This window comes from Capricornis sumatraensis, chromosome 18, assembly GCF_032405125.1.
Source record: "Capricornis sumatraensis isolate serow.1 chromosome 18, serow.2, whole genome shotgun sequence".
Taxonomy (NCBI): domain Eukaryota; kingdom Metazoa; phylum Chordata; class Mammalia; order Artiodactyla; family Bovidae; genus Capricornis; species Capricornis sumatraensis.
In genome coordinates this window covers 18,225,794-18,238,547 of record NC_091086.1, presented here as the reverse complement: position 1 = coordinate 18,238,547, position 12,754 = coordinate 18,225,794, and the positions used below count along the sequence as shown (strand labels likewise).

The window sequence follows — 12,754 nt, the reverse complement described above, 5'->3', positions numbered from 1 at the left end:
CGAAGAGCGTTTACACATTGCAGCTCTGTCAAATGTAGGATCTTCGTGAGGTCGGGGCTGTGTTAAGGCTGGTAGGGAAGAGAAATGATGAAGCAGGAGTGGTCTGGTGACATTTTTGTGACTTGATTGGCTGGGGTGTGTGATGTCATAGGTTACAGTGCAGCCCCTTATAGGTTTTAAAATGAATTCCAAGACACCATTACAAAGAAAGCCGGACTCTTTTCTTATAACTGAGCTCAGCCAAGGAAACTCTCGCACAAATGTACAACACTGTTTGGAATATGGAAGACCTGGATTTAGAATATGCTAAGACAGATATAAATTGTGGCACAGACTTGATGTTTTATATAGAAATGGATCCACCAGGTAATACTGCAGTATTCTTTAGAGAACTGGTTAATGTTGTGGCATTTAATTTTTTTGACAACTGCTATTAACAGCTCCTCTTTGGATGTCCGTTTTTATTAATTTGTTCTAATTTAATGAGTTTGCTCACAGTGTGAAAATGAAACAAATGGTTTGACTGCCTGTGGAAGCAAGCAGGTCAGGCTGTGTTGGGTAAATGCTTATTCTTAGTTGAATGGATATAAAATTGGATTCCAGTTTTTCACCTGTGTCTTTTGTCACTCGAGCTCATTTGCTATTTGGGTTATATTGTTGTGTATTGTTCCTTTAATTAAAAGGCTGCATCCTTGGTGCTTCTTTTCTGACAGTGGTTGAGAACAGTGTGGTACTTTGCAGTGATAACACTCGGTACTTTAGAAAGCATGTCAAATGTAGCAGTGATTGCAACTCAGTTCTTGGTGCCTTGAAACTATTCTGAATCAAATGTTGAGACTTTGTCTGTTCTCTCTTTTAAGATACTGCAGTGAGAGAAGTTGGCTTTCCATTATTGAGTCTCAGGCATTATAAGATATACCTGCTAGACTACTGAAATAATTTTTGCTTAAAATGTAACAGTGGCGCTTTAAAACTTGTGACTTAGAATTTAGCAAGATATCCTAGACTTATTTTACTTTCTCAATTATTTCAGCCTTCCTCCCAATTAAGAAATTTGGAAATACTGCAGTCTTTTTTTTGTCACCAGTTGGTTTATGAATACTGATTTGACATTGAGGAAGAGGGGATATGGTTTTTAATCAGTCTTGGCATAATATAGAGCACAGTTATCCAATAGAATATTAACATGAATACTAAAGAGATTGAGGTCACAGAGGAGTCTCTTCAAGTGGCATTTGGCAGAACAGTGCCTGAAATACTAAGATTAGAGAAACCCAATTCCTTCTCTTAAAACATATTGCTGTGTAGATGAGCTTTTTTATTACTGCAACGGCATTTGTGGAGGACAGAAAGGAAATTTGTCTTTTATAATTAAATAAGAGGAGGAAATTAAAACCAAGCCATGTGATTGCTCCTGCTACTCTGTTCGTGGTTTCTTACTTTAGCTAGATTTGACCAGATATGAAACTTTAATACAACTCAGACCTAAAAGTAGATGTTGTGACTCTGGATTTACTTTGAAATTCATTTACATGGCCAGCCCATTTTATTTGCTAGTCTCTAAGCTCTTTTTTAAAATTTTAATCTGTAGTCAAAAATTTCTGATTTAAAAAAAAGTTTCATGGACTTGTACATTACTGCTGTTTCATAGCTAATCTTTTCTACATGAAAATGTTATTTATCTAAGGGAACTTGGGTAGAATTTTAAATGTTTATTTACAGTTGGGATTGCAAAACTTTTTCTTTCTCCTCCATCTACAGCACTGCCTCCCAAACCACCAAAACCCACTACTGTAGCCAACAACGGTATGAATAACAATATGTCTTTACAAGATGCTGAATGGTACTGGGGAGATATCTCGAGGTAAGGCTATAGAGACTCTGAGTTTTTCAGCAGAGCTGGGGAGTTTAGAGGAAGAGAAAGAAAAGCAAAAGCACCAGCTTGCTAAATTCCATTTTTAGGATATCATCCAACATAAGCATGAAGCATAGTTGGTTCCCTTCCAGAGACGACCATAGAGGTCACTGAGCTCTGGGGAGCTGTGGGTGCTGGATGCCGCAGGAAATTAAATACCCGAGAAGGTTCATTATTGACAGAGATGTCAGGGAGGCAGGAGGGTGAAGTGGCACTGCCTCAAGGCAGAGTGTAAAGTCACTCTCTTTATTAGACGAAAACTCTCAGAATTAACGTTAAACATAATGAAGTGGCATTTTTAGTCTAAGCATGTTTTTTTTTTTTTTGAGGGAAATAAAGAAACCTTTTGGGGATCATGATTTTCTGTGCTGATTTGTTCAGAGTGACTGGGGTGTTAATTCTGAAAATGCCTTGAAAAAACATAACTCACGAACCATCAAATCTTCGAGGTGAGCATTGTCTCATGTTCTTTTCACTTCAGGGAAGAAGTGAATGAAAAACTTCGAGATACAGCTGACGGGACCTTTTTGGTACGAGACGCATCTACTAAAATGCATGGGGATTACACTCTTACACTAAGGTGAGTTAGGGCACGTGGCTAAAATTGGCATGTTCAGGGTGATAGTAGAACATACTGGGGTTTGTTTGTTTTTTTTTTTTAAAGAGAATTCTAATGCCATTATTTTTATATTGCCTTTGCAGGAAAGGAGGAAATAACAAATTAATCAAAATATTTCACCGAGATGGGAAATATGGCTTCTCTGACCCATTAACCTTCAACTCTGTGGTTGAACTAATAAACCACTACCGGAATGAATCTCTAGCTCAGTATAATCCCAAACTGGATGTGAAATTACTTTATCCAGTATCCAAATACCAACAGGTAATCACATACCCATGTTATTAAAATATTTGTAAAGGATTCTTTTATTGCTTAGAAAATATTTTGAGGCAGATGATTTCCATGTCATTAAACTCAAAAAACTTTCAAACTGTAATTTTGTGATCACAAGTATATAAAATACTTTAACAATAAAGTACTGTAACAGACTTTCTGATGTGGAAAAATCCTCCCAACAGTGGTCATTTAAAAGTACCTTATCAACTGAATTTATTTTTCCCTTTTTCTTCCAATCTCTATAATCCTTCCAGGATCAAGTTGTCAAAGAAGATAATATTGAAGCTGTAGGGAAAAAATTACATGAATATAACACTCAATTTCAAGAAAAAAGTCGGGAATATGATAGATTATATGAAGACTATACCCGAACTTCCCAGGTGAGTTTTCTGTGAAAATCACGTTAAAACTATAGAGTTCTTAATTATTAGAATCAAGTGCATGTTATAGTCAGCTTCCAAAAAAGACTGTAGAATGTTCTTTTCTGGCAATAGAGGAGAGAGATCATTTATTTGTGAATCATTGTTGATTATTCTAGTACTTACTTACTATATCTCTAAACCTTTTAAAGAAAGCCTGTAAGTATCAGAATAATAAATTGATTTGACATAATTGCTGATTGCAGAATTCTCTTTAGAGTAAAAGCTAATAATTGGAAGTTCTATAGACTTGTCTAATCTCTGAAATGGGGATTTAACTATGATAGGTAGGTCCTGCTGCAATGAAAGGTTGAGGCTACATTTACTGCCTTGTTTTCCTAGAGGCTTAATCTCCTCTAGGCCATCACATATCTGGGACCGCCAGAGGGAGCAGAAGGATGCCATAAACTGCTGATAAAAGTGGAATGGCTTTTAAAAAAAGATGAAAAGTGTAGCAGTGTCAAGCAATCATCTTCCATAGACTGGGAAAATTCTCCAAAGGAAATGTGTACTTCTCTGATACTATTTTAAGGAGCTTTATGAATTAGAGTCCTACCTTGCTAACACAGGACTTACATGTCAGATAGTAGTGCCAATCAATTGTCTCTAGTAGTGTCTTGCCGTAAGAAATTGTCTGTTTTGTGAAAGGAATGACCTTGTCTTATTAAAATTTGTGTTGCAGGAAATCCAAATGAAAAGAACAGCTATTGAAGCATTTAATGAAACCATAAAAATATTTGAAGAACAGTGCCAAACCCAGGAGCGGTACAGCAAAGAATACATAGAAAAGTTCAAACGTGAAGGCAATGAGACGGAAATCCAAAGGTTGGTGACCTGGGAGGGCTTCATTGCCCTTGTGCTTGAGCTCACCACAATTCTCTTACGCTGTCTAAAGGTGACCTCTATTTCTGAAATGACAGGGAGAGAAAGCATTCTTTACCTGAGGCAAACTGCTGGGAATCAATACTGAAACCTTGGGGGAACTTTCATGATTCTCCAGGTAATTACAGATGCATTTCTCTTGCCTCTACAGGATTATGCATAATTACGAAAAGTTAAAGTCTCGAATCAGTGAAATTGTCGACAGCAGAAGGAGATTGGAAGAGGACTTGAAGAAGCAGGCGGCTGAGTATCGTGAGATTGACAAACGCATGAACAGCATTAAACCAGACCTCATTCAGCTAAGAAAGACAAGAGACCAATACTTGATGTACGTACTGGAAGTGGAATCCTGCCCATGCATGATAGGTAATTGCGAAAATAAAGGATAGGTTCCTAATGTATTTTCTTTTTAAAACTCTTTTCCAGGTGGTTGACTCAGAAAGGTGTTCGGCAGAAGAAATTGAACGAGTGGCTGGGCAATGAAAACACTGAAGAGTAAGTATTTAAGTACAGATGGGAGAGGGCACGGGTATTTTTTTCTTTTGAGGAAAATGCATGACTTGCTTTGTCTGCAGAGCAAGTGAGGAATGGACTGTCTTGTAGGAGAAAATACATCAGTCTCATTACCCAGAATTTTCAAAAAGGAAAGTTTAGCAAAAGAGAATGTAGATTTATCCGCACCACTTCCCTACTCCCACCATAGGCTGGGGAATAAGTGACGCTGTGTCCATAATGAAGCCCCAGAACCATCTGGAAAATCCCGACATATTTTGGGAACAGTCAGAGGGGAGTTGGGAGGGAGACAACTGCTGTTTAGTATATTTTTAAAGCTTATGTATACCTTTTGTTTCAATTATTTAAAAATTGGCGTTCCTCCTAGTCAGTCAATTTCCTGATCTAAACTGGACAAACAGGATTGTTTAATACCGTCCTCTCTGCCCAGGTAGCTGAGCATAGTTGCCGACTTGAAAACAGGAAGAGTCTCACTTAGTGCTGCTAACTTTGTTCAGGGGGTTGAAGGCTAAACGCGATGAGGAAGCTCAGGCCCGAGGAGCTGGTTGAGTCAGCCCCGCGGCCGCCAGCCTGAGTCGCTCAGAGCAGAGGCAGGAAGCAGGTCGAGGCGATAGGCAGGCGAGGGGCAGCGAGTGGCCGCCACGCGCACTTCACTCAGAAACCTCCTCTTCCACCTTTTCAGCCAATATTCACTGGTAGAAGATGATGAGGATTTGCCCCACCATGACGAGAAGACTTGGAATGTTGGAAGCAGCAACCGAAACAAAGCTGAAAACCTGTTGCGAGGGAAGCGAGACGGCACTTTTCTTGTCCGGGAAAGCAGTAAACAGGGCTGCTACGCCTGCTCTGTGGTGTATGTATCTCCAGCCAATTATCTGTCTTGGGAAACGCCTCAAGGAAGTATTCCAGCCAGCCAACCTTGGGGGCAAGGATTTGAAAAAGTTCTAATTGTCAAGCATTACGATAGTGTAGAAGAGGAAATAAAGCCTAATATTTGAACATCTAAGTAGAGTATCTACTCAGAGGGCCAGCAGAAAGAAAGCTGCTCTTCTGGTGGAAAACTGGGGCTCTGGGCGGCAGTTCAGCAACTGTCTCATCAAGAGAAGTCTTTTGTTTTTCATCTTTAAAATGGAAACAGCCATACTTGCTGTTTGGGGGCTTTCGGATAGTTAAAATCTGAGGAGATTCATGTGGAAATACCACCACCAGGTAAAGTCCCTATCAGGGACAGGTTAAAACGGTAAGAGAAAGGGCTCTGCTCACTGTCCCTGCCATCAGTACACCCAAGAGAAGATGCTTCCCTCCTAGGGCCGGTCTTTTCTTTGTTTATTGTCATAGTCTGGGGAGTACCATGAAGGGGGAGAGGTTGGGTCACTAACGTTAGTGGCCTGCTGAAGGGAAAGGCTCTCAGGTATTTTCCAGCCTATCGTGTCCCTCCATGTAAGCAGAGGACCACTGCCACAGGGAGGAAGGGAAAAGATCTTGAATGAGGACGAGGCAATAGGAGAATTTAGAATAGATGGAGAGGTATGCGGACAATTGCAGACCCGTCTCAAAATGACCATCCAGCAGCAGCTCAGTGAAGCTGGCTACCTCCTCAAATCGCTCAGCCACTAAGGAGCACGGGGACAACGCCGCCAGCCCAGAGCTCAGGCAGCATCGGGTGTACCTCAGCACAACGCTCTTCCCTTAGCTTACGCAGGCCTGTGTGCTCTCTCCCCTGTGCAGGGTGGACGGTGAGGTCAAGCACTGCGTCATCAACAAGACGGCCACGGGCTATGGCTTCGCCGAGCCCTACAACCTGTACAGCTCCCTCAAGGAGCTCGTGCTCCACTACCAGCACACGTCCCTCGTGCAGCACAACGACTCCCTGAACGTCACACTAGCCTACCCGGTGTACGCGCAGCAGAGGCGATGAAGGGCCACCCTCCAGCCTGCTCCTCACCCTCGACTCCCCAAGGCCTCTGGCGAGCACAGGGCTCCCCTGCAGCCTGACCTGGGAACTGAGCTGCGGACACCCAGCCGCCTGTCTTCAGATGGGACTCGAGCCTTCGACCCCACGGCAGGAAGGGAAGACGCACCGCAGGGCCACGCACCGGACAGCCGCCGTTCCTCGTCTGGAGTGCTTCGTCAGCCTTCCTCTCTTCCCTCTTTCTGTTTTGGGTTTTGGTTTTTTTTTGGTTTAATTTAAAGCCACAACCACACACAAAGAGAAAAAGAAATGCAAAAATCTCTGCGTGCAGGGACAAAGAGGCCTTTAACCATGGTGCTTGTTCGTGCTTTCAGAAGCTTTACCAGCTCAAGAGTTGGGACCTTGGAGACTGGAGCGGGGACGGGCTGATGAGCCCGAGCCTGGGGTCGCTCAGTCCAGCCTGGGTGTTGCCCTGCACGGTGGCCCCCAGACACACTGCACTGTGGATTATTTCATTTTCTAACGAAATGAACCGATATGTAGCAGAAAGGCACTTCCGCTCGCAGGGAACACTTGAGGGAACGTCTGCTCCGTGCGTTCATAGGAAATTCTGTTGTAGCAGAGTGCCAGAAAGTGTTTTGTTGAAATTCTCAAACCAAGAAGACCCACCAACAGAGAAATGGAGCTTTGAAAACAGGACTTCAAAATGACATTTAGTATATAAAATCTGTACATACTATTGGATGACTAACTATCAAATAGATGGATTTGTATCAATACCAAATAGCTTCTGTTTTGTTGTGCTGAAGGCTAAATTCACAGTGCTATGCAATTCTTTTCACTGTTATCTGTTTTAAATGTACCTTCAGAATAAGCTTCCCCTGCCCCAGTTTTTGTTGCTTGAAAATACTGTCCCTGATTTTTTTGTTAATATTCATTTTGTTACTCATTTCCTTTTTTTTTTTTTTTAAAGAAATGTACAGGATGCCAGTTTAAGAAAAAAATGGCTTCAGAATTAAAACTATGAAATATTTTACAGTCTTTCTTGTACAGAGTACTTGGCTGTTAGCCCAAGGTTAAAAAGTTCATAACAGATTTTTTTTTGGACTAAATGTTTTGTTGGGCAGTGCCTGATAAGCTTCAAAGCTGCTTTATTCAATAAAAAAAAAAAAGATACATGAATATGACAAAGTATCGCTGAGTTCAACAATGTTGTTTCAAGACTTAAGATACGGTACCTGGCAATGTTTGTTTCGTAAAGAATTGTGAACTTCTTGAATCTGGGGAGGGGGATGTAGCAAAGGGTTGTACAAGTGGGGTGGGGGAGGGTTGGCGAGGTGGCATGCACTTTCTCTTTCTTGTGATTACGGAGAAGCGGATCACTGCAAAGTGAAGTCTCTTCCTACTTTGATCTGCTACTTACTATGCCCTCATGACAATTACAAACCTACTGGAACGCTAGTTCTTAGGAAGGCAGGCAGGGTCTTTGAGCAGTGTTCATCCTTGTTGGAAACACTGATTTCAAAATATCATTGCTGCATTTAGAAAACCTGTCTCTCTTTAACATTAGACAACCCATTAACCACCAGCCAACATCCATTTTAAGAAAAAGCATGACCTGAAAAAGATATTTTTATCTGGGTATCTGCTATTTTCCTAGCTTTCCATTCAACTTAGAAAGCCTCACATGGTCATCATCGTTCCTGCCCCGATTGTGGGGAGCTTGTTGAAGTCATGGCCATTGTAGGCATCATAGTAACAGTCCTCATTCACCCAAATAATTGTATGTGTTATACTTCACTGTGGGGAAGAGGGAGGAATTGTTAGAGTATTCTTTCCAACTTACCGCAAGAGCAAGACGTCTCTGCCCCCAACTCATGTGTGTAAAAGCCTTTCAGTTTAGTGGGAACTGTACCTGCACTGGAAGGAATAAAGGGGAGATTAAAATGGAATCTTACAACTTCAGTACTTCTTGCTCAATATTAGATTCTCCACAGCTTTGTTTCTCTTTCCTTCCAACTACTGGGGTAAGGGGTTTTGTTTTGTTTTTAATGTTGTTCCTTTGAAAGGATCAGTCCAGCAGCTGACTTAACTAGAATGTATTTTTTTTTTCCTTTTTACATGAAGCTACTCATATCAAGAGCAATAGTCAGTCTTACAGCCAGACTGTCAGTCCTCAAACTTGACTGTACTGACCTGACCATCTCCCTTTCATCTCCAGACAATTGATGATTCCCCTAGTTTTAGTCTAGGAGTGTCTGCTTTACAACTATCCTTCCATGTCATACAGAAGCCCAGCCATTAGTTAACAGTAGTTTATCAACTAGGTTTATTGCTTTTTTGATAGCACATCCATGTATATTATTAAGTAACTATCATTTAATTTCTAAAATAGCTGAGATGGAGTATTTCTTGGAAAAGCTACCATTCTGTTCACATTTTTTGCTTTAACACTTTGCGAGATGGCATGGTATTAGGCACTTGCCTCATTTTTACATCTCATGAGCATAAATTTTCTTTGAACAGCAAAGGCAGAATTCATGATTTCCTATCACAGTGAGTCACACCTTGCCTAGGATGCTATGCCTCTGGCCCAACGCCTTATTGATAGTGTATAGCATGCCGTCACATCTGTCTTTGTAGATGTTTGACCAGCAGGGTTCTTAGAGTCCAACCATTCATCTGACAACACTGAGTGGCTTATGAGTATAAATGGATACAGCAGAGGCATTCCTGATACATGCTTACATGTATCGGGTGTTGATTTTCCCCACCCGGTGTAGCATCCTAAAGGTTAAAGCCAGAAGCTAAGCTGCAGAGAGGCTGTGATGGGGCTGTAGAAGTGGGAGCGCTGCGACCTGAAATTACAAGGGAAAAATCACAACCATGTGGAAAAGGCAGAAAACTTGTTTTTGCAACTTCTGATGACTTCACGGCCCTTGATATATGTATATATGTATATGTGCATGGACTGTTTCCAGTACACCTTTCAGCCAAAACAGATCCACAGTCGTTGAGTTCAAGTACATAATGAGACAATGTCTAGTACAATTCTTGTATATGTGTATGGGTTTTTTTTCTTTGAAGTTGTTTTGTTTTGTCTTAACAAAGATGAAAATTGTTTGCAAGTGGAGTGAGAAGTTCATAATTCTTTGGCTTTTTTTCTATTGTTTAAAAGTTACTCCTTTTGGGTAGCTGGTCTACGTGGCTCACTGAACTTGGAAATCCTCGTTTTCAGTGTGTCAAGTCAAATGTGTTAATGTGAGCTGTCACTGTGCGGAACCAATTGCTTTGTCATATAGCTGGTTATGAACTAGTAACGTGTTTGGGAAGTCCTACTGATGTTCCTTTTTGGGAGAAAAATTCTGCTGGTTCTAACAACTGTGCTTCTGCTATGCATGGTATCCAAGTCAGTTGGAAAGCAGACCCTGAAATTTGAGTTTAGGGTCATTTAAGAAAGGGGCAGTTTATAGCACAATGCCTCACATGAGACAAAGTTCTGAAATGCCAAATTCTTATTTTTCAGAAATCTAGTTAAATTACTAGTGTAAATGACTAGTATGAACAGAATTGGGTTCATTGGAAACACTAACCAACTTAACATTGAGCTTGTCACCATGAGAGCATTAGCTGCCCAGGATGCTGCTATTTAAAAAAAAAAAAAAAAAAGGCAAAACAAAAATAGCTCATTTATATGTGTGTATTTTTTAAAGCTACGATCTGTTCGATGTTTTTACAAATCTGTTTCTATGACATTGTTAAAATAAAGTTGGTCTTTTGACGAGAGGGAGGTTGTCATGGTCAGCTGTAATTTTGCCTTTACAAGGCACCTGGGGCGGGGGGCGGGGGGACTGTGCCTCCTTGACATTGGTTCAAGCTATAGGTTCAATGGAGCTATGTCTTGTTGTTTTAAGTTGCTTTAATGCATTGTATTAGGTCTTCAAACAGAATAAAGGTTGTTTTGAAACTGAAGTCATAGTTTGAAATTTCAGCAATCACCCAAGAACTTTTTAAACGCTCTTCCTCTTTCCATTAATGATGTTGCATCTCCTTCTGTAGTCTCCCACCCACCTCGGCACTGTCATTATCTCGTTTTTGTCCAGTGAGAAAAACAGGAGTGGTCACGTGAATGATGGGTCAGTGTCATTTACATCATTTCACTATATCCTTAATGGTGGAAAGACATAGCTCTAGGTAACATCATTTCAAGGCACTGCTCTTGCTCTAAGAAAACGTAATCACTGTCAATCTCTCCCATTCACCATCCATCTCCAAAGCTGCAGAATCATTCTTAAAAACTGGTTGGTGAAAGTAACCTCTTTGTCCCTCTGTTCTCCGGGCTGCATATGTGGGCCAGCCACAGCACAGGGGTCCTGTGAGGCATGGAAAGGTGACATGGAGCTCCAGACAGGAAACAAAGATGCACTCTAGATTCTGCTTTCACATTATAGCATCTAGTCAATATATGTAAACCATTCTTAATCTAAAATAACCTTCCCACTTGTTTTGACTGCTGACTGAATTTATAATGAGGTCACTTTGCATGCACCTGGCACTCAACACCTAAGCACAGTGAGGGTCCCAGACATGAAGGCGTGGTCTGGTGATGGTGATGAGATGGGCACACAGTAATTACAGTCATGGCAACAATGACTAAGACACCAAGTATGGCAGTAACTCTTGGATTCATTTCCTGCTCTTTCCCTGCTCTGTTCTGTATTACAGAGAACTCTACACTCAGAATCTCCTGACCTCTGGCTTCTAGGTAGTGAATCTCCCTTGTTTCACCACCTCGGTAGTGATTCTAGGTAGTGAATCTCCCAGCTCCTGCCAGAAACTCTTGGGGATCTGAGCAGCCTTACTATGCTCCTCTCTCCCTCTCTGTTCCTCTGGCAATAGTGTGTCTTCCCATTTTTGCTCTAACCCAAGGTGTAGTTGCAGCTTTCTGTTGTTGCTAAACTTCTGGTTTCTCTCAGAACTCCCAGTTTGGTTTCTGAGCCAAACCTAGTCTATTCTCTGTCACCTAAGTAGCCAACCCTCTTTATTCAGTCCTTTCTTTAAGACTAGTACATTTCTTTTTTCCTGACTGCTCTTTGATTGATAGACCAAGTGATTATTATCCATTTAAACTATGTATGTATTATCTGATTTAATAATTCTTTCACAATTATGAGTTTGAAGACTATCTCAGGTGGGAAAACAAGTATTGAATCTAGGTGACATCCAAGGTCATGCAGCCCTATGACCACAGAGTACCCAGGTGCTCTGACTCAAGCTACAGCTCTTCACTACTAAGTGCTGGAAAAGGCACTAGGAAGTTCAGAGAAAAGTTCACTGGTTGGTCTTCCTGCTGGAGAGTGTACAAGTGGCACATAATGAATGGCAGGAAATGGCATGGGTTTGCTTTAGACCAGTGGTTCCTGCAGTGTGATCCCCAGACCAACAGCATTAGCATCAGGACCACTTGGAAACCTGTTAGAAGTGCCTCTTCAAGGGCCCCACCCCTGACCTACTAACTCAGAGTGAGGCCCAGAAATCTGTTTCAGGAAGTTCTCTGGGTGATTTTAATGTATACTAAAATTTGAGATTCACTACTTAAGATCACCAGATAGTTGAAATAGTGTTTCTTATATTTTAATTAAAAGTCACTACCATTAATGAGTGATACGTAGTTTTACTTTATCATTTGTGTTCATAGCATAGACTATATAGGGAAGAGAATAGATCCATTTACAGCTTAGGAGGTCTTAGCTAGGTCAGCTCTTTCTTTAACCCAGCTGTGGGGATTTATCAACTCCATTTACCTGGAGACCTCCAATTCTACACCTATGAAGTAAGGTTATGAGAAAGTCCAGAAAGTCTTCAGGACTCCTAGGGCACATGTTGTGTACTGAATGAAACAGCTCAGTTGCCCAGTTCTCCACTTACAATTTGGCCAAAATTATAACCCACAACATGACTGTGGCTATAGACCACTAAGATTGTAGTATGGCCCTTTATCTGTAGCAGTGGCTGAGAAGCATTAGCAAAATTAGAATCCTCTTATCTCATTCATGTCTTAAAGCTACACTTCAGATGAGTCCAAATGGGAAGCCAAGTTCTTGATAATATGATGAAGAATACAGTTGAAGATGGCACTTTGTCCCATCTATCTAAACCACAAGACCCTGAGTCAGAGAATTGGGCCTACCAAATCTTTGGAGTTAGGTAAGTAT

At 41.2% G+C, this 12,754-nt stretch overlaps 1 protein-coding gene across 5 annotated transcripts in view; it reads left to right on the top strand.

Moving 5' to 3' along the window:
* PIK3R1 (phosphoinositide-3-kinase regulatory subunit 1) overlaps positions 1 to 7,768 on the top strand; it is a 94,669-nt gene extending 86,901 nt beyond the window's left edge. For 2 of the 5 annotated variants that reach the window (XM_068990701.1, XM_068990703.1), the window contains 9 exons: positions 1,762 to 1,864; positions 2,397 to 2,495; positions 2,618 to 2,798; positions 3,068 to 3,193; positions 3,915 to 4,057; positions 4,266 to 4,442; positions 4,541 to 4,609; positions 5,310 to 5,480; positions 6,356 to 7,768. In XM_068990701.1, the coding sequence (XP_068846802.1) occupies positions 1,762 to 1,864; positions 2,397 to 2,495; positions 2,618 to 2,798; positions 3,068 to 3,193; positions 3,915 to 4,057; positions 4,266 to 4,442; positions 4,541 to 4,609; positions 5,310 to 5,480; positions 6,356 to 6,545 (1,259 nt within the window). In that variant the 3' untranslated portion in view covers positions 6,546 to 7,768. Of the gene's footprint in view, positions 1 to 260; positions 367 to 1,761; positions 1,865 to 2,396; positions 2,496 to 2,617; positions 2,799 to 3,067; positions 3,194 to 3,914; positions 4,058 to 4,265; positions 4,443 to 4,540; positions 4,610 to 5,309; positions 5,481 to 6,355 lie in introns of those variants that run through there. The other 3 variants (XM_068990702.1, XM_068990705.1, XM_068990704.1) reach the window with 3 other exon arrangements.
* Positions 7,769 to 12,754: the final 4,986 nt, after the last annotated feature.